The following is a 26,016-nucleotide window of genomic DNA, read 5'->3' as shown; positions in this document are numbered from 1 at the left end:
GCAAAAGCGTTTTCATAACCGTATTTTGTGAGCCCGCACATGAAGGCTCGGCAGTGACGCCAAGCCTCGGGGCCCACAAACCTCCCTATTCGCGGCACCAGAGCCCTCCGCGCCCGCGGCCCTGACCCCTCCGCCGAGGCGGAACGCGCTGCGTGACGTCACTGGGCGAGAGGGCTCCCGCCAGCCCTGCTCATGTCAGGCGGCGGCGGGGGGAGTCAACCGGAGCCCCAAAGGGCCGCGGCGGTCCCGGGCTCGCTACCCCGGTGTCTGTGCCCGCGGCCCCCCAGCACGGCCCGCACTGACCAACCCTCCCGCCCGAAACCGCCCGCACTGCCCGGCTGGCGCGCTCCGGTCACTGAGGGGGCGGGGCCACAGGCAGCCAGCCAATCAGAAGCAAAGAGCGTCCCAGCCGACACCAATCAGAGGCGCCGGCTCCCCAAACAATCGCGGCGGGCCAATGGGGAGCCCGCGCCGCCGCCAGGGCCGTGCGCGCGGCCTCCCGCCGGCAGGGGGCGCGCGGGGCGGGCGGGGGAGGCGCCGCCGCTCTGGCCGCTCTGGCCGTGCCCGCCCCGCCCGCCCCGCCTCCCGCTGCGCCGCCGCGGCCTCACCGCAGGTACGGGCTGGGGAGGGACACACCGACACACGGACACACCGACACACACACCGCTGCCCTCAGCGGAGCCTGCGCCCCGCCGGGCGGGAGGCCCCGCTGGCCGTTCCGCCGCGCTTCGGGCGGGGGGAGCCGCTCCCGCCCGTCCCCGCCGGTGCCGCGGGCCGTGTGTGCCCCCCCGGGCCGGCCCCGCGGGAGCAGCGCCGGGCGGGCCCCGGGGAGCGGCCCCGCCGCCAACAAAGGCAAAGGCGGGCGCGGGGCCGGCGCTCCGGGAGCGCTCCTGTTGCTCCGCGGCCGGTGCGAGCCCCGGGCGGGCAGGGAGGGAAGGAAAGGAAGAAGGGAGGGAGGGCAGCGAGCCCTGACAGCGGCCCGGGCTGGACTCCCCCGGCCCGGCCTGGCGGCTCTCGGCGGTAACACCGGAGCGCCCGGACTTGTGTCGCTCCCCGGCACGGCCGAGCCCCGCTCCGCACTGTTCTGCTGCGCAAAGTTAGGACTGTATTTCAGAAAGTGAAAACTAACCCCAAACCATCCCCCAAATCAAAACAAACGGCGAAACTCAAATATTGTCGGGTGCGTCCGTCAGAGTTGATTAGCGAAGGTCATGTCGGTGTAAGTCCTGTTGGTGAATCTGGATTGGTTGGTAAGATGCTCCTTCTTCAGTTTGGGTTTTTGGATCTGTTCTTTATTGAAATACCTAAAAGAACCATGAACCGAAGTGTTCCAGCCCCACTCCTTAATTTTCCTGCTTGGGGAAACGAAGAGACTTCAAAAAGTGCCTTTGTTCTCTCCTGTTTCTTACATGGATTTTTAAAAAATGTCGCAAAGCAGACTAGAAAGCAAACCTTGAACAGTATCTTACTATTTTGTGGGTAGGGAGTGAGTGGTAGGAGATGCAACTAAATACTGACGGTAAATAAAGGGTGGGGAATGAATAGGAGTTAAACAATTGCTATATATTCTGTTCCATTTTATTCCTGTATTTCATTTTTGAGTACAGCCAAGTTTGTTTTTCTCTCAGAAATAAAAACTGGGCCTGAGTTATGTCTGTGTTAAGTGGCTTTTTGAGCTGACACACCAGAATGCTGTGATTGTGACCAGAAGTATTGGATTGAGCAGAGGAGTTAACTCAGAACTGTTGAGACGTGTGTCGTGTACTGTTTTTCCTGTTTCTCCCCCAGCATCCTGCATGCTTGAAATGTCTTATATAACAGTCCACTGATGCATGAACATGAACATAAAATCTTGTGCTTTTGTTGTCTGAGGAAAATATTTCCATCAAGGTTTTGTATGGTGATTTCTATTTTGCCTTCCTTATTTTGATGCCAGTCCAAGTCCATCGAGTAGTTCTCAATCTCTGTAAGGCATGCTTTAATTTGCACTGTAGTTTATTCTCTGTACTTATGTGTTTGAACTGTCAGATGGTCAGGATGCCCAATAAAATGGCTTTGACAAGTCTCTTTGGGTCAGGTTGTTCTGTGCTGGGCAGGTGCTGGATGTGCAGTTGGGTTGGAGCTGGTGGTGATGGAGATGTTTGTGTCGGTGGCATCTCTGGGAAGCAGTTTGGGTGTAGCTGCACGTGTGCCACTTCCCCCTTGGCTCTGTGGAGGCAGAGGCCTGTTTTCCTGTGCCCCTGGGGTAGAATTACACGTATATAAATTTTGGATCCAGGTGCCTGAATGCATTTTACTTGTTGCTGCTGATAGTGGTGCAGCAGGTACCAGAAGAGAGGCTTTTACTTCTTACAGGCAAAAGGGATTTCTGCCGCCCGCCCCTTGGTTGTGTATTCACTCCTGCTGTTCTGTTTTAGTCCTGCTCTTCTCCTTGCAGTATTCCCTTTATTCTGGGACTCAGGGTCTAACTTCTCTCCTCTGGAGTGCAGTTTTCCTATATGGAAACATTGGTGAAACTGATAGTGTTTTTATTTTATACCCAGGCTTCTGGTTTCACAGCTTCTGACCAAAGTTTTGAGAAATAACAGTGTGGATGATTTCTGACTGAGCTGATTTAATATTTTGGGTTTGTTGCCCTCTCCTTCTCTTGTGAAGAGGGGGAAAGGCTGATGTCAGAATACAGCAGAGGGTCACTAGACTTGCACCCCAGTCAGGATTCATAATTCAGCTGAACCACTGAGGCTGGTAGAGGTCTATCAACAGCAATCATGATAAAAATTTCAATGTGTTTTGTACTGTACAAAGATCTAATTTGAGATTTCTGTAACCCAGTAATTGTGTTAATGGTGATCTCAGTGATGCATGGCCACAGGATTTGCTCCTCTATCTTAATGGAGCACATCTACACACTGCACTTGTTTTTCAAGTGTTAGCTCTGTGGAGAGGGGAATGCAGAACTGACTGCCAGTTATTTTCAGCATTTAGGCCTGAAGGTGCAGACAACACTTATTTGAAGTATTTATAATGATGGAGCCATGAATGTCTGTAACAAACAATAACTGAATTATTTGGTCAGCTGAAGGTCATTAATTCCCAGGGGTGTCGTTCCGCTCCCTAAATGATGTTACACGTTTTTCTGCCATTTTGCATTCATCTCTAAATGAGTGATCTGCAAAACTGTGCAGGAGGAGAAAGGATCAGTCCTGCCCAGTTCTGTGTCCTCTGGGGCTGAATTTTTAACTGGCAGAAATTGTGTGCATGGCAAACTGTAGATACTTGTTCTCTGGACAAGTTTTACACAGTGTGACATTTCCTTTTAGAAGAACCAAGGCTTACATTCTTTCTGCAGAAAAACTCAATTCCCTACATTCTGTGTGAATTTATTAATGTGTGTTCTACAGATCAGCCTTGCTTTGCAGGATAGGCAGTTTTCAAAGCCCGTGTGCCTGAGTATGGCATGTGGCATGTGCTAAATATTGGGGATGTCCTTTGAAATGTGTCTTGGATGCCTCAGAAGTGCCAAAGTAGAGAAAACAAGGAAACTGTCCTGCCTTGTGCTGGAAGGAGAGCAAATAGCCAATAAGAGGCATAAATGGCTGTATGTGAAAATGGAGGAGTTCCTGTCCCCCCGAGCTGGCACAGCCCTGTTGTCCTCCCTGTCCCCTGGGTGTGTAACTGCACCCGCCTCTGCCAGAGAGGGCTCAGTGGCTGCTGGCACTGTCCTTTCTGTCACTTGGCTTCTGGGAGACAGGCTGAGCTGGAGCCTGTGATAAAGATAAAACAGTGTAAATTGTTCCTTATCATGTTTGGATTTAGGCAGCTTGTTTTTTAATTTACTGAATTTAGTAAATGGGGCTTGTATTGATCACACAGGCAGTTGTAGAAATACTGCATTTAATGCAACAATCAGTTCTGCCTCTGTCCTTAATTACTGATACATTACATTAGTCTGCTTCCTTTTTTTTTCAGCTTGCATACTATTTTTTCTTTCCTTTAGCTTGCCTCTTTCTGGAAGTTGCACAGAGTAAAGCAACAGTACAGGCTTTGCTTTTCTGGTAATAGTTACAAGCCACAAAGCAACATTTAGACTGTTTAAATGTATGTAAGTATATGTGTTTATTTGTTTTAAATTCTGTCCTGCAAATGAAACAGAGTTGTTGCTAAGTAGGTGGTGTTTTTATCCTGGAAAGTGGATGGATGACATTAAAATCAAGGCATGATTGTTATTTGTCTTGTTTGTAACTGAGTCTAACATGTTTCTGGTTGAGAGGATCTAAAGATAATTTGGGTGGAAGAGATACTCTCACAGGTGCTATCTGAAACATTTAAAATCTTCTGCAAAATCATCAAATATTGGGGCAACGTGACTGTCAAAGTATTTTAAGAAAAGATAATTTTTGCTTGAATATCCTGTGGATGTAAATGAGTAGGAGAAAAATAGAAAACTGCTTTGAATAATAAATCTCAGCACTCACGTGCTCATCACTTGTTCGCTATTCTTTTATATGTGGTTGCCAGTTTGTAACATTTCCATTAAGTTTATTGTTGTGGAGAAATTGGATCTGCACATCCTCAAGTTCCATATATCATTCTTTAATGTTTATGCTAGAGATGATAAATAAATGCAGTTGTTACACTGTTGGACTTTTTTTATCTCTTTGGAAATTGGACTGGAGTTTTGGAGTTGCTTAAAATCAATAGAGTAAAGCTGATCTTAATATCTGTCCAGATCATGTGCAAGGCTTGAGTGGCAGGGTATTATATTGTCAGTTGTTAATTCAGGGACTAACAGCCAACTCCATGGCTTACTTCTGTGACAGCACAATTCAAATACCCTTAATCCTGGGGGTTATATAGAACATTTTAGCTTGTTTAACTTGGGTATTTGTAAATCCAGCAAATTAAAGACACGAAGGAAAAAAAATCACTGTTTCAGACAAATTGATTTGAAACATCAAGCTGATGATATGGAATCACATTGAAGTAATTCAGTTTTTCAAGTGAAGGAGGTAGTTTTGCTACTGGTAAAGTGTCCAATGTTTTCACGCTGGTCAACTGGTAGATGTTATTAAATCAGTAGTGTTTGCTTCTAGTCACACCTTAGTGGTTGGGTGATGGTGAGAGGCTCTAGAATTAGACTTAGTTGTGTTCTTTCCCATCTGTTTGGCCTTTATTAATAAAGAGACCATGATCTTGAGTTTATTTCTGCTTCAACAGGCAAATAACAGAGGTATGAAGCTCTTCCACGGGGATGGTGTGGCCCTGCAGCACAGTTTAGCAGTGATGCATTCAAGCTGTGCCTGCAGCATGAAGCTCTTCCAAGGGGATGGTGTGGCCCTGCAGCCCAGTTTTTTAGCAGTGATGCATTCAAGCTGTGCCTGCAGCTTGCTGTCCTGTCACTGACGGGACTCTGTGTCATCTGGAGTGAATAAACGGAAACCAAAGCTAAACTACATCAGGGAGAAAGGTTTTCTGTAGGAATGTTGTGTAACTGGCACTGGAGGTGTTGGTTGTCCCCTGGGGCTGCTCCTGTGTCACTGGAGGCTCCTCAGTGTCCGGGAGGGTCTCCTGAGTGTGTTCTCTGAAGCTGCACCAGCTTTGTCTGATGGACCCAGTGCTGATGTGAGATCCTTCTGGGCCCCCTGCAACCTGTCACACATTGTAACAGCCATTTATCTCTCTTCCTTTTTGAGGAGTGGCATATCCGAAAAGTGGATGTTCAGGATAACATGTCCAATGTGTCGGAAGAGAGAAGCACTAGACAACAGGACATTAAGAAAGGACTCCAGTTTATAGAGTATGATTTTGTGGTTTTTATTCTTGTATGCTTATTCACTTTTATATACATGTATAAAACATGGATAGCTCTGGGAAGGTCCTTTCAGTGCAGCACCAGCAGGGACGGGAGCAGGACGTGTGTTCCTCCTCAGAATATTTGCTAACACTAACATGTTAAATGGGGAGCACTCTTCAAGAAAGACAGAACCCCTCTTTGTTCCTAAACACAGCAGATTGAGGGTGGGAGGTTATTCCTTTTCTGCCTTTGGGAAAAATTAGCATTTAATCTTTTTTTTGTGAGTGGAAAATGTTGCTAGCCTGAAAATGCACCTTACACTTATAAACAGCTACACCTAACACTGGGTTGCTACTGAAAGGAATGGCTTTGCTCACCAGTACCTAAATGTTTCCACTCTCTGGAGCTAAAATTTAACCTAATGAAAATCATCTTAGTAGTTAATTTCATTTGGGTTACTGCCAAATTCTGTCAAAGATCCTGGCTATGTTAAAATCATTGTGAAATTTCACACTAATTCACTGCTCATGTAAGGCATTCTTAGAGAAAGAAGGAAAAAAACCCAAAGAGAAAAAGAAAACTGACCATTTAAAAGTTGTTTAGAAACAGAATCTCAGTTAACCTATATGGAAAATGAAAGAATTGCTATTTTTCTTTCTGAAAAGGCAGAAGTAAATACCTCTTTTCAGTGCTAGAGAAAATCTCTTTTGCATGTCATACTAAAGAACTTTTAATATTCCTGTAGTGTCATTGGTATGGCTTAATTAAAATTGATGTGTTCTTGTGACAGATAATTTGTCATTTTATAATAGTTACAAGAAGGCTGCAGTTCTCCTCATGTATAATGTGGTTCTGCACAGTGGAGGAGAGGAAGGAAATTGTTTTTAATCAGACAACATTGATGTCTAAAATTCTCAAATCATCCAGAGCCTCAATACATTGTGAACAGCAGAGTTCAGACTGAATGTGTAAGTTTAAAAGAGAGTTATTAGTAATAAGAAAGCACAGTTTTTCAATCAGAACTCATCCTTGTTCAGTGCAAGCTGTGGACAAAATGTAGAGATTTGCCTGTTGCAGAAAGCGAGGCTGCTTTAAGTGAGAACCACCATTCTCCAGTGTGATTGTCTTTTAAGCAGTATGTATAATAAATAAGGTTTGTAATTTTTTTTCCTAGATCTACTTTGCCCTATCCAGGGACACAAGAACAATATGAGGTAATGAAATTGCTTTAATTTCCAGAAGGGTTTTTAATGTGGACTTGTTTTATTATAGTTACCCTTGGGATTAGTCATCATTAAGTACTGATATACTGTAATGGTAATTTTAGGAGTCTCAGTGCTGGGACTGGAGGGCCACTGACATTATGGTACAGGTGCTCAGATATTTGGGTGTGCTGAATTCACTCATACAGCAGCTCAGGTGAAATCTTTCTCTCCTGGTGTTGGGAATAAATTTGGGGCATGAATGGAATAAAACAATGTGCTATTCTAAGTAAAGTTCAGAGCAGCACAGCAAAAGTGAGATAAAAGGGCCAGTCACATCAGCCTTTAGAACATGTTTTGTTTCTACATGTGTTACGATTTTGGCTTGTATTTTCAGACTCACCTTTTTAATTATTTATCCAATGGTTTCATTTGATTTGGGAACAAATTAGAAAAAAAATGCAATCTTTCATATTTTAGATGAAAAACCCTTTTTGCTGTGCAAGAGCAGCCTTTGTGTGCTCCTGCCTTGCCAGTTGCTATGGCTGCTGCTGCTAAAAGGATGTATGGAGCATTTATATACATCTTCGAGATTGCCTTGGAAAAATGTCAGAGGAAAAATACCAATATAGACAAAAGTTTTGCATTTCACTTTGATTCCCTGAGGCCACAAGTGTAAATTTTCTATTTAAAAATTTATTTGCAACTATGGATGATAAACAACCACGGATGTTCCTTTTCTTTGTTCCAGTTATTTATACGAGATCTTGTTAGAAACCTTTTCAATGAAGGAAATGATGTCTATCGAGAGGGTGACTGGAGAGGGTCACTGAGTCTTTATACAGAAGCTATAAACATTGCTGATTATGCTAATTCTGAGGAAATCCACGTTGCTGATGATGTTCTAGAGAAGCTGCACGTGAACAGGATAGCGTGTTTTTCAAATATGGTAAGCTGCTGTTTAAACTCAGTTCTCCTGCTAGTGGAGTGAGAAGACACAGAATGTTTTCTAGTGAGTGAAAAGCTCTTGTGGTGTTTTGAAGATTGACATGTTTCAAATCATCACTTTTGCATATTCTTTAAATTCTTCTTTTTAGAAGCATAACTGAGATGTTTTTAGTTACTAATACTAGAATATTAACATAAGAGTCATGCTAGGCTTGGAATTTGATGGAACAGTATTTTTATCTATTTATACTGCTGATTGCACCTGGGTTTGCTGCTTTCTCTGCAGAACAAAATGGTCCTTGTGAAAAAGCTAAATTGACTTTGTAACTGTTACTGGATTTTACTTAAATGATGGCCTTGCTTGCTTTCAGTTGCCTGAGATGGTGACTTAGCAAAGCTCATAAATGCAGTGTACAGTGGCCTTGGGGAATGTTTTACAGTGTTTCAATACCTTTGTTTAAATTTATTATTTCAGTGATAATAGTTATGATTAGTGTCTATTTTTCTTTTTTTCTCTTCTAGGGATTGCATGAAAAAGTTCTAGAAGACTGTGAGATAGCATTAAGATTGAATGAAAATAATTTCAGAGCTCTCTATAGGAAAGCAAAAGCTTTGAATGAACTGAAAAGGTATAAGAAGGCTTATGATGCTGTAGCAAAATGTTCTCTTGCTGTGCCCCAGGTGGGTAAATTATATGTTCATGATTACTTTTAAAGGTTTGAAATACATATGCTTGCATCAAGACTATTGAAGGTTGTTTCTGTTGGTTTGGGTGGGTTTTTTTGCTTTTGGTTTTTTTAAAGCAGTAAAATATTTTTATTCCTCTAAACATTATGTTTTCTTGTGGAAGTGAAGACTGAGAGCAGAGATTATATTCCCCAGGCTCAGTTTGTTGTGTTAACTTTCAGCAAAAGAAACAGTCACTTTGCAGTGGGGGTCAAGTGCCATTAATGTTTGCAACAAGCACTAGAACCACTGTATAATCGTTGAAAATTCTCTGTGACATGAAGAGAAAGCCCCTATAATTATAATGTACCATGTTCAGTCTTTTGATAACTGTATTTTAGCTTTCCAAGCCTTGTCAACATTCTTATCAGTGCGTTGTCCTGCCTCTGAATCCCTTCTGTGCCCTCTGGTCTGGGCTGTGTCTGTGTCAGCAGGCACTGTGTGGGATGGTGGAATGGGATCTGTAGGCTGAAATGCTGCTCCTGAGGGTCTGGTGTCCATGATTGTTTGTGTGGTTGGGCCAGGGTTTTGTTTTATTTGAGTTTTTTAAGAGCTGGACTGCATCAAGTGCATTCCCGCAGAACTTTCAATGTAGTGACATCCCAAACTAACCTGATTTTGTTCTCCGAGACCCTTCACAGCGCAGCGTAAATGCTGCGAGTGAGGAGGATGGAGAGATTCCACTCAGAAATGCATTCCTGCTTTGAACTAAAATGCTGATGGAAGCTTTACATGCTTTGCTCAAAATAGTCTGATCACAGGACAGAACACTGACTTGCTGCTTTTCCACCTTTCTACCCCAAATTTGCAGTGACAGGAGTAGACAGAGTGGTGAGCGTAGGTTTGCCCGGCACAGAGAAGGTTTCAGTTTTGTTTCCAGAGACATAAGCACTTTATCTGAACGTGTAACTTTGGACTTTGGATCCTCACTTTCCACCTCCACATCTGAATGTTTTTGCTTAAGGTTGATATGCCTTTATGTAAGTTTTATAAATAGCTCTTTCTAGCTGTAGGACATGATCTGAATGCTAAATCTGCAAACAATTTCAATGGATAATTGTTGTAACCATAAGACAGAGTGAAATATGGTGATGTTTTTAACTCAGCTTTTCTAGTTGTGTGGTGCAATTACTTCTAAAATACAGAGTTCTCATTTAATATTCATCACTGTCATATAGTTAAAATGTTAATCAGGAATATGGCTCTCAATTTTTGTAGAAGTAAAATGACAAAAACCCTTAAAGAACAAACACCTTCCTCAAATAAACAAACAGAAATACTCATCCACAAAAAAACCCCAGCAAAACACTTCTCTGAATTTCTCCGGTTTTGGAAAAATCTTTACATTGTTTTAAGTTCAGATAAATGGAGAAGGATACTGTTCATTTTCTGGTGGGTTTTTTGTTTTGGTTTTTTTGTTTGTTTGTTTGTTTGGTTTTTGAATTCCAAGTGTTGGAGTAACTTTGCTTGAGGGTAACTGTGTTTTTCATGTTTACATTTCAGTCCCATATGTTTGTGAAAGAACAAAGCTGAGACATTATGAGGCATCCTGCATAAAGGGGTCCTGCACAGTATGGACTGAGATGTAAACAGATGTCTTGGCTACATCACAGCACATGTAAATGATGAAATTTTATTTATGTCTTTTAGGATGAAAGTGTGATTAAGCTTACCCAAGAACTAGCTCAAAAACTAGGGTTAAAAATAAGAAAAGCATATGTAAGAGCAAAGGTAAGATTTTATTTTAACATTTTTCATGAAAGTTTTGAACTCCTTTCAAGTCTGTAATTAATGAAAGTATCTTTTCTTTGCAGCCACCCTCTTCAGGTTCGGTCTCTAGTGATGTATCAGCTCAGGTAAGGTTTTACATGTCCCAGGTGCAAGCTAACTGTGAACTACAGGGAGTAATTGTTTCATAATTTCACAGTGGTAAAGGGAAAATGGTGCAGTTGATATTTTATATTAGATGCTGCTATCTTGGACTTCAGGATTCTGTTGGTCTTTGTGTTCAGTTTTGCTGTGTATTTATAGCAGAGCAGAACATAAGATTATCATTCAAGTTATCTTTGTAGAATAAATGTTATCTAAAACATTAAATCCAGTACCATGTGTGAATTTACTTATAATGTCTTGAGGCAAGAGTATAGAATGTGCTTATTTTTTGTTTTATTTTGTTGACAGTCATCAAAATGAAGGTGCTGGGGTAAAATCCCTTTTACTATATGGATTTGTCCAAGTCTGACCTTCATTAGCAGCTGAACTTGCATTTATCATGCTACTTGTAGCATGTCTGAATGGCAGTAATGAAGGAGTTCATCTTTATCTTACACACTTCTGTCACCGGAATACAGACAATTGAGCTGTAAATGAATGAGGAAAAGCAGTGACAGCTCATACTGTTTCATTCCCTGAAGTATCACCCTTAATTTTTGTTGGCTGGTTGCAAATATTTAGTGATACTGTCAGTGGATTTCAGTCTGCAAATGGATGCTTTATCTAAAATATTACTTGACCTTTAAATTGCATTAGACTTCATAACTTTCAGATTTTATAAACCCTAAATTTTAAGAGCTTACATTTTTCACCTGTAAATATGTATTTGGAAAAATTTTAATGGCTTTTGTGCAAAGTGCTGAGATATTTTTTTTCTCACTTACAGAATTCTTCTGTAGAAGATATTGAATTAGGTGAGTCTTGTGTTACAATACTGATGCTAGGAAGCTAAATATGCCATATGTGTCCGATTGTATTTATTAGGAAATTTCTGAAGAAGATTCATCTTGTCATTTCAACTTCTCTGGTAAAAAGTCTGATCTGTTTAAAGCTGCATATTTGAATAGCTGAGCAAATTTTCTTTTGGATATGATTGTAATTGCTCCTGTAGTGATTATTTTCATGCTGTTCTCTTTAACTTGGAAAAAAAAGGCAGGGGAGAATATACCAAAGATTTAGTCAAGTATCAGGTCTGTAACCTTTTCTGTCTTTCTTAGTTTGAGTAATAGATAAACACTGAGATATGGGTGCACCTGAATTTGAACTGAAAGCTTGTAATGTGGTTTTGCTTAAACATTCTTCAAGTTCCTCACCATCCACATTGTCAGGGTAAAAACTATGCAAGATCTTTTAATATCTTTGGTTCCAGTCATTCCATCTTGCCTATTTCAGATTTATCTGACCAGAAGCAAGAGACAGTTTCTGCTGCTTCTTCATCAAACTTTGTTTCTGAAGTGTCTAAAGTGTCACCAGTTCCTGTACCATCCTTATCTACTGTTATGCCTCTTCAAATAGAACAGGTTCCTTTGCCTTCTGCAGTGTTGGCAAATGGAGGGAGTGTTTCTTTCTCTATGCCAGAAGCATGTTTAGATTGTGGAGATGGAGATATAATTATTGGGGAAGAACTTGATGAATTACTTGATTCTGTGCCTGATCCAGATGAAAGTGTAATGGTAAGACTTTTTTGCTTGTTTTCTTTCTTAAAAGACTGTCCTTATGAGTGAGATCTTGTATTTTTATCAGGAGGTAAAGTGTGAGTTACCTTTCCTGCTTACACTGAGCTGTATCTGTACATAGTTGGGTTGGTTTCTTTTTTCAGATGCAGATTCTTGTCAGTGTGGCTGTAAAGATACCAGGCCCTGCAGAAATACTGTTATGCTACTACCAATACTGCCTACTGGAGGGGCTATGAAAAGGGAATTGGACATTTGAAATCTGGGCTAGTGTGGATTTTTGGGTGTTTTGTGCAAATAAACCCTCTTAGAATCTGAGGAGTGTGTGCAGTGCTCACCCTGTAGCTGTGGAAACTGCAGTTCAACAGAAGCAAACAGCTTTGGAGGAAGGCAGTGCTTGGACTGTGGCCTCTGGGGCTCTCAGTGGTATCTCTGCAATCACAGCTTTGTCCTGATCCACCTCCTGGCTAAACAGAAAAACACCATCACAAGACTGGTGTTACATATAATTTAGAAGAGATATTAGAGAAATGTAGTTATATGAAGTGTTGTTCTTAATTACACCATCATTCCAGGCCCAGAACATCCTGTGAAGTGTGCAGTGTTCCTCAATTGTTAGTCAGAATGAGAGCTCTGATTGATCAGCAGAGGTGTGTGAACTTATTAGCAGGTTACTGACTCCCTGCTGTGGCCCTGCCATTCATTTGGAGTATTTATTTTGTATTGCATTAGTATTGCAGTGTTAAATGGGGCTGTGGCATATTCAATTCTTTAATTAGCTGTGATTTTAATTCCTCATTCAGCTGTCAATTAGATATAGAGTTGTAAATCTTCAAATCAGAAATGCTTGGGTTTCTGATTTTCTATTTTATGCACTTTGTGTTTTAGTATTAAAGTATTGTGGTTTAGTATTTGAAGTATTTCAAAAATGTAGGAAGTCATTATTTTTAAAAGATCCTAGGAAGTTTGCCATAGTGAAGGCCAGGAGGACATGCAGTCTTCCAAGACAGCCTGCAGTCTTGTGGAGTGTAGGATCTTGAGTGAGTTCTGCACTGATAACTTGGGGAACAGAGGGGGTTTCACACTGTCCAGCCCCTGTGCAGACCTGCCTGGTCAGCCCCAAACCAGGGAGAGCTTCCTGGGCTGGCAGAAGGAAGGGAGGGGAAAAGTGCCCCAGGTGGTGTGTCCTTCACCAAGGTGTACAGGAGGATAAGTTATTTTTCATGGGGGAAAAGAGGGTGACCTGGCCTTAGCAGAACATGTTACCATTTGATTGTATCTGAGGATTTATTTCAGTGCTGACTCTTAACTCTTGCTGTGCTGCAATTTGAATTATGTTCTCTTTGTTTAGGGAAAAATCTCTGTCTTTTCCTACTCTTTCCTTTTTTCTGTGTTTTTAACATATTTGGAAATTCATCTCTGGTCTGATGGCTAAAATCTCCAAGTCTGTTAGTAAGTTAGTAAAGGTTTGGTAACTGAACCTTTAAAGTGGTTGATCCCTGGGTATGCCTTGTTTGGGGTTTGGTTACTGTAGCCTTGCACCTTTCATTGATGTTTTCCAGTAGGCTTATAAAAATTTTGCAAAAACTTTACTAAAAGAAGAACTGTGGCAGGTTGTGTTCTTAAGGGGTTTTTTTGCTGGGTGCGAACACACTTTTTAAATTTATTTTTTCCAGCAAACTCCAGGAGCCAGAGGACCCATTCCTGCAGGAGGTGTAGCTCCCAGTGTTCCTTTCTCTGCCTCCTTGCTGGGGACGCTGCCAGTTAGTGCAGGATTTGTTCCTCCACCTTCTCTTTCAGAAATCTTTTCACAGCCTTTGGCTACTTCGCTGGAAAACTTTTGTACGCCTTTAAGCACCTTTTCAATCAGTGACCCAAAAAGGGGTAAGAAACGAGCCTTGATATTTAACCTTTTCTGATGTGAGTTGTGCATGAGCCAGGAGGCTTTTCTTTCTAAGAAATGAGTTTTCACAACTATTCAGGAATATTTAACACTTAATATAATGTTTGATCTGTGATAGCAGTTTTTGAGTGTTGGTTGTACACAAGAATTTATAAATCAAAGTTTTGTTTCCTTGGGGTCTGCTCAAGCATTGTGCAAGCTCCCTCTGTTCAGTTTTGTCATTTGTCATGATTTGGCAATAAACAAGAATTCTAAAAGACTAATATAGTAATATCTGAAAAGATACCAGTATTGCATGTTTGGATTCAAACTATATGGGCTATAATTATGTAGTGAAATCAGGTATGTGAAATAACAAGATATGAACAGTCAGTGAACTAGAAAAGATAAAACAGAGTTTTGTCTCTAATTACCAGCATTACAGGACCATGTCTTTAGAATGAAGCCAAATTTACAAAGTTTAAAATAGAAGAATCCTCTTTCATTTTTCCATAGTCAGGCATTGCTTCTCTCTCTACCCTTTTTGCAATGCATCAGTATCTTCATAGTTCTTCAGTACCTGCTCATGAAGCTGCTGCTGGTGTTAATCAGGTGGTTATACTGAAAATGATCCCCTAATGATTTTTCAGCACAGATGTTTACAAGGAGCCTTTACATAATTGAAAAAAACTTATTGTAGCAAACAAAAAAACCTTCAGTGTTTGTCAAAAACCCCAAACCTTTGATACTTATCAGGAATGATAAATAATTTTTTGCTTGGGATGTTCTGGAGAAATGTTACAATTAAAACTTTTTGTTTTTCCTTTAGACATCTCAAGTTCAGCTTCTAGAGATGGAACACCAGCACTTAGCAGCAATAATTCCCCATTGTTTGTACGTATTTTTCGTGTTTTCTTTCACATCAGTTCAAATGTTGACACCTTGAAGGCTTTACACAGATCTGAATTTTTACAGTTGAAGTTTCTATTTTTAAAAATAATGGCACTTTTATCATTAAATAAGTCTGGCTTGAAAAACATCTGCACAGTAGTTCCCAGCAACAGTAACTGAACACAAGGAAAACAATTACAAAGGTTGTTTTATATATGCAGATTTTGACTTCTGTCACAACCACCTCTCCCTTCTGAGGAACTTGCTGTAAAATACTCTGAATTGTAGAATAACCAATGTAAAATCTCTTGTGATCTGAGTGCCAAATACTGGGAATCCTGAAGACCTGCCCTGGTGCAGGAACAGAGCAGGTCCCACCTTGTGACTGAGGCTCTGTGTGGTCTCTGTGTTCTGGTCCTGCTGTATTTTTATTTGTGCTGCTGGTATTGATTACGTGGGGAAGAGTGACATCCTTTTGAGCCAGGATGGAGTAAGAATTAGCCTGGCAAGGGCTGTTCTCCCTGTGCCTGCTTGGCTCTTGTTATATGCTTAGTCTCTGCTGTGTAAACAGCCTTTTTAAAATTTCCATATCCCTTCTGAGATACGTGTTTAAGTTTATATTATGATTTTTTGTGGTAGTCTTTTTACTCTTTGAAGAATAATTTCAGTATGACAAATCTTAATTATAGATAAATAAATTATGTGGATCAAGTAAAACATACTTTCTTTCAACAGATAAATGGTCCTAATAGTTTGTTTGGGTCCGAAAATTACATGGGAATTGCAAGCCAAACTAGAAATGACTTTTCAAATGTTTTTAGCAGTACAACTGCTAATATACCTGTATCTTCATCACTCGGGGGAAGAAACCCGTTGGAAGGCACACATGAGCTAAGACAGGCCTGCCAGTTATGTTTTGTCAAAAAAGGTAAGGGACTTTGGGATTTGATTGGTATGATTTCTTTAAAATTAAAAAGCTTAATGTTCTTAGTAAAACAGTTTTGGCCTCTACACCATGTTAATCCTGACTCATTCTTTGCAGATGTAGCACTGTCTTACGATCGGTTAAATATTTCAACCTCTATTTTATCTTCTTTCTTCTTGTCTTTATTTCTTGTCCTAATAGATTCTTGTTTCCTAAACCCACCACAAACCACCACATGCTTTCCCAGCCTGTGTGTGAGGTCATGCACATTCTGATCCACTTTCCTCCCAAACCCCAGGGCACTGTGAAGAATGACACCTTTGCTCAAGACTAAATAAAACTTGCAATACTCTCTCTGATTGGCCATGGGGAGTTGAACTGCAGTTCAAAGTACCTGGTAACCTTCACATCCCATCTGTTTTATTGTTCTTTCAAACTAATTCTGAATTATAATCGTGAGGCTTCCAAACCTTAGTAATAATTAACTCCACTGTATTGACTCAAAGGAGCTTAACCAGTATTGGTCTTTAATATAACTAATCTTTTGGGCCTGAGCTGTTGCTGCTAAAAAGAGCCATATTCTAAAGGCAATAGCTTTTATTGAGACTAATCTTAAATATAAGCATTGTGTTTAAAGCTATAGGCATAATTGATATTGATACACTAATAAAGAATTGAGACATTTAGAGGGTGACTATTGTACCTTTAAGAACTTCTGTATTAGTTTAAAATTATTTTTACAGGGAAAATACATGCAGTGATGTTTGGAAAACCATAGAACATGTTCTCTTAAAAGCAGGAGCTATAAAATACTGGTGAAAGTACTTAGCATGTTCCTAGCTTCACTTTTTGCATCAATTCTACTTCCTGTGTTTCTTTCCATCCCCATCGAAGCCTTTAAATGTCTCCTGCTTTTACTACCTTTCAAAATTGTACTGTTTCATCATCATCTTGTCCAGAGAAACTGGGTCATAGTCTTTGTTTTTCAGTCTCATAAATAGCAAAATTCACTGAGCATTGCTCATCTTCAGACTCTCTCCATGATCTTCATCCTAAAGACAGAGTTTAAAACTAGGCTTACTTTTGTTTCCAAAATCACAAAGTTCTGGGATTGGCACTTATCTTTGGCACATGTGTATTTCTTCCTGAGTGTGTTTTGTCTCTGAATGTAGGACCTGTTCTAATAAAAGTTGAAGGTTAAGAGCCATTTACTGATCATTGGAATTGACCTGCATTGACTTACTATAAATAAGCAATTGAAGTTTTAAACTAGAGCTATGGGAACTGTACACTTTGGAGTTTGAAAAAATGCAGCAATTTGCTATCCCAGTGTAATCTTAAGGTTGTAACACAGCATCCCTCCCCACATATAAAACACTTGTGGGTTTTTTCTTGCTGAGACTGGTCCTTTTTGTAAGTATTCAGGGGATTTTTCCTATTCTGCTCAACATGATGGTTAATGACTTTTGGTTCTTCGGAGCTGCTGGTGCAAGTAGGAATTCTGTACAGTGTGTTCATGTACTTTGCTTTTGGGCTTCTCTGCCAGTCTGTGTATGGAAATACTAACATTTGCTGCAATTTCTGCAAATACAAGCAATTTTCTGTGATTGTTTCAGGTCCTAAGTTATTGGATTATGCTTACCATCCCAATTTAGAACATAAATGTAAGAAGGATATTTTAATTGGCAGAATAAAAAACTCTGAAGATAAATCATGGAAAAAAATACGTCCAAGACCAACAAAGACACAGTATGTGGGACCATATCATATATGTAAAGGTATGTGTTACAGAGGGTAAAATGTTAATGCCTGCACTCCAAGGAATGTAGTTTAACTTTTCCATAGTGAAGTACAGAATGAAGTTTTATTCTGGGTAATGAGTGGTTGAGAAGGAAGTTCTCGGTTGTTTATCATTTCAAAGGCTGTAAGGAGGGCCATATTTTGACTGTTAATGTGATTATTTAGAGAACATGCCCTATACTTCCATACTGTTCATCATGAAAAATTTTGCTTTCAAGTGCTGGGCAATTACTGTTAAAAAGAGCAGCAAAAAAGCATTTCTTGTTAGGCTTTTGCATTATGAACCTCTCTTAGGATGTAAGCAAGATGACCTGTGATTAGTGAACATCTGGGCTCTCTGCCTTGTTTCCTTGCACTGGGGCAGGGGAGTTGATGGAGGTGCATCAGCCATTCTGAGGAGTTTTACAGTTCCAGCAAGTTATGCAGCAGAAAGTTTTGTGACCCATTAGACAGATCTATGCAGCCTCTTCATTGAAAACATTTGAAAGGAGATGGTGGAAGTTTGAAGATGAGTTGCCAGTAAAAGCTGTTGCAAAAGCAATGCCATCCTTGATGTTCTCCTTGCAGATGTTGCTGCAGAAGAGGAGTGCAGGTACCCAGGTCACTGCACCTTTGCCTACTGCCAGGAGGAGATCGACGTGTGGACACTGGAGCGCAAAGGCGCCTTCAGCCGCGACGCGCTCTTTGGGGGCAGCGCTAAGATCAGCCTGACCGTGTCCCGCCTTCTGCAGGAGCACCACGGATTATTTATGTTTCTTTGTGAGGTGCTGCTTCATTTCTTTTAACATGATAAAGGTGATAATAGTCCTGAAATTACCTGGATGGAAATGCTTTGGTTCATATCTGACTGTTTTGTCGATTTTGAAATGGATGTTGGGTGCTAATCTGGCTGCCTTGACATTAGAGACTAGATGAAGTATCTGTCAGAGTCTCGGAGGTGAGGTGTATTTTTAAATGTATGAAATACATACTGTATAATTACTTTTTTTTTTGTATTCCAGAAATGTTTTGATCACAAACCCAGAATAATAAGCAAAAGGAACAAGGATAACTCATCTTCTTGTTCTCACCCTGCTATGCATGACTTTGAAGATAACAAGTATGTTTGAAATACCATCTCTATAAGTTTCAAATTAAAAGCAAAGGGTCAGGGTGGTTTTGAATACTGACTTTCATTTCTTACCTGTTGATTACTTTCTCCTACCTGCTAACTGACTGTAATGCTGTGACAGCACTACAGACTTACAAAACAAGGGTTGACTCATGTAACTAAATTAAAGTGAACTATTTCTTTATCAATGATTTAAAGTTAGTGGTGTCCACTCTCATCTTTGAACCTTATGGTGTTTGGTGTCAGTTTGTTCATAACTTACGTATCTGGTGAGCTCTATTGATGTGAGTAGATGTGTGATGTTAATTTAATGTAGAAATTCATAAGTTTGTTCTTTCTTTGATCTGTTTTTTTTTTGAGCTTATTTTGCTGTAGTTTTAACTGTTAAGAACAGGTTTACCATGATTACAGTGTATGAAATAGACCGTAGGGCCTCTTGGAAACCAGGGATGCAGTTGGATTGAATTCAGTAATGCTTTGCAGAAGAGGGACCTCTGCATTTCCCAGGAGCCCTGTTCGGTGATGTTGGGTTACTTGTCCTAGAATTGATCCTTAGATGTGATCTCCTCCAGGAAACTCTTTTTTTCTGATTTCAAGTAAAAAATATTTAAAAGACATTTGAATAATCTGTGACGAGGGATGGTTATTTTAAGGAATATCTAAACCTGACTGTTTTTCAAACAGGTGCCTTGTCCACAGTTTGCGAGAAACTATGGTGAAATATTCCAAAATCCGCCCTTTCCAAGCGCGGTGCCAGCTGGACCTGTGCAGGCATGAGGTGCACTATGGCTGCTTGCGAGAGGATAAATGCTTTTATGCTCACAGCCTGGTAGAGCTTAAAGTCTGGATAATGCAAAAGGAAACAGGTGTGTTTGGTGAAATGCTTCCTTCACTCTTCATTGTCCTGCCACCCTTCTGTGTCTTGACTCCCTGTGGAATGAGCAGTCTGGGATCAGGGCAGGCAGCAAGCAGGAGCAATCCCCCAGCTTGGAGGGTTCTTCTGTGGTCCATAATGCCATGTAGCTTCTGTAATTACATTGTCATTGGAGGTTTAGTACATTATGTTTAAATAAATACTCAGAGATGCTCTTTAACTTGCATGAGCAATCTGTAATTTAAAAAACTTGTACACTTCTCAGTGTGGTGACATATAGAAGATTTCTGTTTTGGAGGCCCTTGTGTTATTCATGTGTATATATATGTGTGTATGGACATGTATATCCATGATACACACACATACACCAGTGTGTGAATATTTACACAATATGTAAAAACAAATAAAAGCTTTGGGGCATCAGTGGCATTTCAGTTTGAGCATGTCTGCAATGCTGCCACAGTCCTAAGTGCTCAAGAACTTTTTCCCTTCCTTTAACAGGTATTTCACATGATACTATTGTTCAAGAATCAAAGAAATACTGGCAGAACATGGAAACTAGTGCACATGGATCACAGGTATTTTCATTTTTACATTCAATTAATTCTGCAGTGACTCTGGTGTTAATTCTTTCTTACGTGTGTGTATAATGTAGCTTATTTTAGAAATTACTTTTTAAATTTCTAAATTATCTCTTTCAGTGTGGGCTTTCTTCAGCTTTCTCCACTTAGACTAAAATGCCTGCTTTGCTGCTGTGCAATTCCTTTTTTTGCTTTGCGTATTCTGTTATAGGTGGAATATAAAACATAAATAAAATTTCAAAGTCAGCAGCCATAGGGCAATTAATTATCTTTTCCATATATAAGACTTCTATGTGTTTATTTTGTATATATTATCACAACTTCAGGGTACATATACCTAAATTAGAAGTAAGTTGAATAAAAAAATGCAGTTGCTAAGAAATGTCTAGTTTGAAATGCCAAGCTGAGCTATTACAAGGCATGCAGTGTAGTATCTGCTTCCCACCGTGTGTTGGAAACTTCTGCTGTTCAGGTAATTCATAATTATGTGTGGATTCCTTTACAGATACAAAATACCTTTCACTGTTGTTATTTTTTTGACTTAAGATTCTTGGGAACCAAATGAAATATGGATCACTTAATTTGAAGATGAAGTTTGTTTGTGGTCAATGCTGGAGGAATGGTCAAGTTAATGAGCCAGACAGAAACAAAAAGTACTGTAGTGCAAAGGCCAGACACCCGTAAGTAAGATCCAACAGTTAAGATTTTCCTGTTTTGTCAACCATTTAAAGCTTCTTTTGGGAAACTTTGTTGCTTCTCAGGAAAGAGTCATACAAGGAATTAAAAAATCAAAGATAGAAGTAGAATAGTCACTCCTTGCAGCATGTCAATAATTGGTACTGAAAAACACTTCAGTGGCTACAAAAGTGTTTTGTGCTTTGTGGGTTTTTTAAAATTACGAGTTTCAGTCAAGTTTCAGTACAACTTAATTAAATCTCAAGAATATGGCAAGAGCTTATAAAGGAGCTTTCTGAGCTTTCCTGCTTCTGGTTCTGCTTCTGTGCACACAGTGTGGCTTTTTTTAATAGTGTTTTCTTTCATGGAATGGCTCTGGTTTTCAGATGGACCAAAGACCGCCGTGTGGTGCTCGTAATGTCTAATGAACGTAAGAAGTGGATGACCATCCGTCCTCTTCCTGCAAAGAAACAAGTGCCTCTGCAATTTGATGTATGTTAACCTAAAACTAATATTTTGGTTAAGAAAATAGAGTAACTGGAAAATACAAGTAGTTGGGCTGGTTTCATCAGTTCTGTGGAAATTCCCATGGGAGTTGGTGGGAATATGTTCATAGTGTGTCTGAGTTCAGCCTCAGGAAAGCACTGATCTCACATGCTACTACTGAAACCCTTTCTCATGAGTGGAAGTTAATGTTTCAGAGGTCATTTATACGTATCTGTGGTATGGTGATGTGGTGCGAGGCAAAAAGCAGTCATAGAACTTGTTTCTAGCAGTTTGTTTTTCATAAGTTCAAAAAATGAGAGTTTTATAAAATAAACATGATTTTATTTTTTGTGTGATATAAATCACTGGGAGGGGAAACACTAGCCAAGACTGAAAAAATAAAAATTTACTAGCATCCATTTTACTTTATGTTCATAAGGATTTCTTTTTAAATGCATGTTCCAGTTGTGCAATCATATTGCTTCAGGCAAGAAATGCCAGTATGATGGAAACTGCTCATTTGCTCACAGTCCTGAGGAGAGAGAGATGTGGACCTATATGAAGGAGAACAGCAGTAAGTAGAAGAGTAGAGTCTAACATAAATCTAACTGCTCTGCTTTCATTCTTGTCCTTCAATTACTTTTTAATCTACTTTTTTTACTATCTTTTGTAATAAAAGTTGGAGGTGCCCTTTTAATCTGAATAAACCCAGACTAGGTGTTCAAAACAGTATTAAAAGTAGCTGTATGGTATATTTGATGCTTGATGTGGTTTTTTAGCAATAAAGTAGTTTGTCTGATTTTTTGGGTGTCTTAGAAATAGTACACTGATCCTTGCAGTAATATTTTTTGGTGTTTGTACTTTTTATTGCCATGTGCACACACATGGATTCTGTTGATAACATGGGGGGGAAGCTATTTACAGAACAACCTCCCCCCAGTGTATTTACTGGGGATAACCATTCAATTTCTTTTGTTAACTTGTTATCCCATTAGTGTTACTGGAGAGAAATCATTGAAAAGCAGAAAGAAAAGTGACAGAAATGATCAGATCATGGTCTGCAAGAAAGACTAAATTTACCAAAAACTGTAGCACACTTTATATAAGTACTTTGAAATTCAGATACTGATATGCAGCAGCACAATTATCTGTACTTTGGGTGCCTGTTCCTAAACCTGTAAGGTCTTGCTTTCCCCTCTATGGGCAGAGCAGGGTCTTGGTCAGTAGCTTGTGTTGCTCCTGGCTCTTAATCTCTAAACTGTCTGTCTACATTTGTTTCCTTCCTTTTTTCTTCTTACAGTAGGTGGGGATTGAATTAAGCTTGCAAACTCAGTCACTTATCTAGTGTTCTCAAACTCTTGCCTTAATTGCTAATTACTTATTTTAGCCTCTGCTCTCATTAGTTCAAGACTTGGAGCAGTTGTATGACATATGGCTAAGAAGTCAAAAACCTGAAAAAGGAGATGATACAGCTGCTCAGGCAAACAAGGAGAATGGGAAGCAAATCCACATGCCAACTGACTACGCTGAAGTTACAGTAAGTACTCAGGGATAATCCTAAATCCAACCGGGGCGGGCGTTTGTTGGTGGTTTTTTTGCCCCCAATCAGTAACTTAAAGTTGTTGTCCTTATTTTCTTGGTGCTACACTAAGTACAGGCTGGAACTGACACTGTAAAGCAGTTCTTCCAAAGCCAATGGAGATCATAAATTTCAAGTGATTGTTTAAATAACTATATCTGTTTATCTAAACAACTTGCAGGCCAACATAAGGAAAACACTCAAAATTAATTAGGAGCATTTCTGTGCTTAAAAAACTGAATTCTCATGTTCTGTTTTCAAATTCCTTGTAAAACAGGTGGATTTTCACTGCTGGATGTGTGGGAAGAACTGTAATAGTGAGAAGCAATGGCAGGGTCACATTTCTTCTGAAAAGCATAAAGAGAAGGTTTTCCACACTGAGGATGATCAAAACTGCTGGCAGTATCGCTTTCCAACTGGATATTTTAGCATTTGTGATAGGTATGTGGGTTTTAAGAGGGCAAAAATGATGAAAAATGACAGTTGAAATAATTAAGGCAGTTACTAGTTTTGATAAAGTTTCTAGTATTTCTTCTTATGCTGAATTTTTAAGTTACTTTTTAAATGTATTTGATGTTTTGAACATGACAGACCTCGAATATGCAGTATAAAGTGAATACAAACTGGCATGCCAAGTTTTACTGAGTGTTCTAAAACCAAATTTACTTAACAAGGGTAATTAATGAATTGGATTTTTTATCAAAAGTAGTTCTTTAGCTTAGTGAGTTGAGAAGGTATTCGTTAACATGATGAATTTGAAGGTTTCAAGATGTAAATGATTCAGTAAAGTAGGAGCATGAAGAGCAAGCAGAGCCATCTCTTCTGTAAATACTTGACAGCTGGGGAAGAAAAATACAAAAGCTAAATCAAATGTTAAACAGCATTAGTATCATCTTACTTTCAAAGTAAATACTCTTCCAAGGGGTCTTTTGTCCTTAATATGTAATGTATTTGAAAAACACAATCTGAAGAAAATCTGGACAAAATAGGGATCATGATAATTATATGAAAATACTGTTTAAAATCTGTCTTGACAGATATATGGCTGGTACTTGCACTGAAGGAAACAACTGTAAATTTGCCCATGGAAATGCTGAACTCCGTGAGTGGGAAGAACGAAGACAAGTTTTAAGAATGAAGCTCAGCAAAGCGAGAAAAGACCACTTGATTGCTCCCAGTGATAATGATTTTGGAAAATATAGTTTTTTGTTTAAAGATTTAAACTAATACTGAGATGACACATACATGTTATCAGCTGGAAGCATAAACCAGAAAATTTGACAATAATCAAAAGCATGTGACAGAAAAGCTGCAGGTTTTCTGCTTTTATTGGCATATATTGTTCCTCCTGAACAGCAAAGTATAGTAGATTTAGGGGGATTGAGCAGACCTGTCTATGCTCTCATGAAACAGAGTGGTGATTAAAAAAAATCTCAAGTATTATGTGCTTACTCACCTTCTGTTGGACAGAAAGTTAGGAAATAGAAGGGGGGGAAGAGTGGTTATAATATCTAGGAAGCCCCCCCAGTCTCAGACCTTCAGTTGAAAAACTTTAAGGTATCAAGGTATTGCAAAACAGAGTGTTATGGGCTAAGAAAACGATGGATGAAAATTCTTCAGATCTTTTAATGGAGAGGATTTGTTTAAAACAAAGTTTGCTACTTATCTATATGTAGGTTGCTAAAAAGGATTTTCTTATTAAAGATTTTAAACAAAATAACCATTTAACTACAATATATGTTGAATGGGTATTTTTTCTCTATTTGTATGTTTCAATATAATTTACTGTAAAAGGCTCTTGGGAGGAAAAAAGTATTAATTTTTGAAAATGAAGTAGTTAAAATTCTGTTTCTTGGTCTTTGCTGTTTAAATGATGATTTTGAAAGATTACACTTGTATGTCAGTATTGTGTATTATTGTATGGACTAATGTTGCCTGTAATAAAGAGAACTTTACACAAAGCTGTTTTCTGCATGTAGCCTCTCAGGACTGAGATTTTTGTGAAAACAAACAATGGTTTGCCAGTTAGCAAAAGCTTGAGCACCTGTAGCTAAAGAGTTGGTATTTGTGTCGCTAATTGCCTGTTTGCGGTTTCTGTGTTGTCATTAGCTCGTGGCTTCACCCAAGTAACAAAAATGGCCATAACTTGCAGTGTAGACAAGCAGTTTGGAGCTCTGTGGTGCTGGGACGCGTTTTCAGCCCTCGGGCATGGGCATGAGCCACTTCCTCAGCTGCAAGGTGGCTGCTCCTTCCCATTGCCTCCTGCAGAGCACAGGACATGGGTAGCTATTCCTGGGCTAAGGTGGCTCCTGACTGATGAGCCTCTGAGCTTTAAGGTCACTGGAGCTTCTGTTGCATTTTGGCTTCTCTGCAGATCCTGCTTTCAGCTTTCTCTGTGTACTTATATCCATTTTTCCAACTAAGCTGCTCCCTTTCATTCAAAATAGCTAAAGCTAGGTTTCTTTTCTCTGCCCTTCCCATAACTGGTTTCTCCATTTCAAAGAGTACTTTTCTCTGTTCCTGGCTGACCTTATATAATTAGAAGAGCTTTAACGGTGACCTCAGTAGTTTGAGTGTAGTCAATGGGCATATATTGTGTTACGTAAAAGGTGTTGAACCAAAGTTAAGTGATACCCATACACGACATGGATGCTGTCTCCCTTTCACTTCACAAAGAAGCACAACTGTTAAACCAACACCTTCTGCTTCAGCCATAGCTTGGGGATCCTGGGAAGTGACAGGTCCTTCCAGGCTGGGCTGCAGTACAGTGGAGTGCAGGATGCAGACAAATGAGCTTGGTGCTTGAAATACCACCCACTGCAGTGCTGATTTCTTTTACATTGTTTGTAATAAACTGAGCGTGAGACAGAGTACTGTGGACACTGTTATTTGTGTGACAAAACCTGACTGTATCGTGTGCCTTTCTGAATTGTTTTTCTCAATTTTATGCTCTCATTGTTTAATTGTTAAGTGCTCTGTAAATCATTGAAAGTAATTCTAGACGAAAACTAAACATGAAACCCTTGTTCCGTATGGCCGGTGTGAGATCTTTCATGGGGGCTGCTGGGGGGGTGGTGGTGGGTCGGGGCTTATTCC

The 26,016-nt window shown here is 39.9% G+C and overlaps 1 protein-coding gene across 4 annotated transcripts; it reads left to right on the top strand.

The window, feature by feature from the left end:
- The first annotated feature begins 548 nt into the window (after positions 1 to 548).
- On the top strand, positions 549 to 25,953 carry ZC3H7A (zinc finger CCCH-type containing 7A). Of its 4 annotated transcripts, XM_071570913.1 has the most exons (24): positions 599 to 613; positions 3,998 to 4,102; positions 5,694 to 5,797; positions 6,969 to 7,008; positions 7,748 to 7,945; positions 8,467 to 8,625; positions 10,321 to 10,401; positions 10,485 to 10,526; positions 11,330 to 11,357; positions 11,836 to 12,116; positions 13,793 to 14,000; positions 14,828 to 14,892; positions 15,625 to 15,817; positions 17,431 to 17,592; positions 18,182 to 18,378; positions 18,616 to 18,713; positions 19,410 to 19,591; positions 20,101 to 20,177; positions 20,727 to 20,860; positions 21,242 to 21,347; positions 21,807 to 21,915; positions 22,745 to 22,878; positions 23,198 to 23,361; positions 23,958 to 25,953. In XM_071570913.1, exons 2-24 carry the CDS (start codon positions 4,097 to 4,099, stop codon positions 24,145 to 24,147), a joined length of 2,958 nt encoding a protein of 985 aa, XP_071427014.1. In that variant the 5' UTR covers positions 599 to 613; positions 3,998 to 4,096; the 3' UTR covers positions 24,148 to 25,953. The 4 variants fall into 4 exon arrangements, with proteins under 4 accessions (XP_071427015.1, XP_071427014.1, XP_071427018.1 ...); XM_071570914.1 differs by lacking the exon at positions 3,998 to 4,102 and having other exon boundaries at positions 549 to 613; XM_071570917.1 differs by lacking the exons at positions 599 to 613; positions 3,998 to 4,102 and adding an exon at positions 1,044 to 1,219.
- The last annotated feature ends 63 nt before the right edge of the window (positions 25,954 to 26,016 follow it).

The sequence above is a fragment of the Pithys albifrons genome, chromosome 16, assembly GCF_047495875.1.
Source record: "Pithys albifrons albifrons isolate INPA30051 chromosome 16, PitAlb_v1, whole genome shotgun sequence".
Lineage (NCBI taxonomy): Eukaryota > Metazoa > Chordata > Aves > Passeriformes > Thamnophilidae > Pithys > Pithys albifrons.
This window is presented reverse-complemented; position numbering and strand designations above follow the sequence as displayed.

Excerpts from the sequence above, each read along its gene's own strand:
- ZC3H7A (XM_071570913.1), top strand. Across the intron at positions 11,358-11,835 it reads TGTAGAAGATATTGAATTAG|ATTTATCTGACCAGAAGCAA; the intron begins GTGAGTCTTGTG and ends TGCCTATTTCAG. Across the intron at positions 18,714-19,409 it reads CATGACTTTGAAGATAACAA|GTGCCTTGTCCACAGTTTGC; the intron begins GTATGTTTGAAA and ends TTTTTCAAACAG.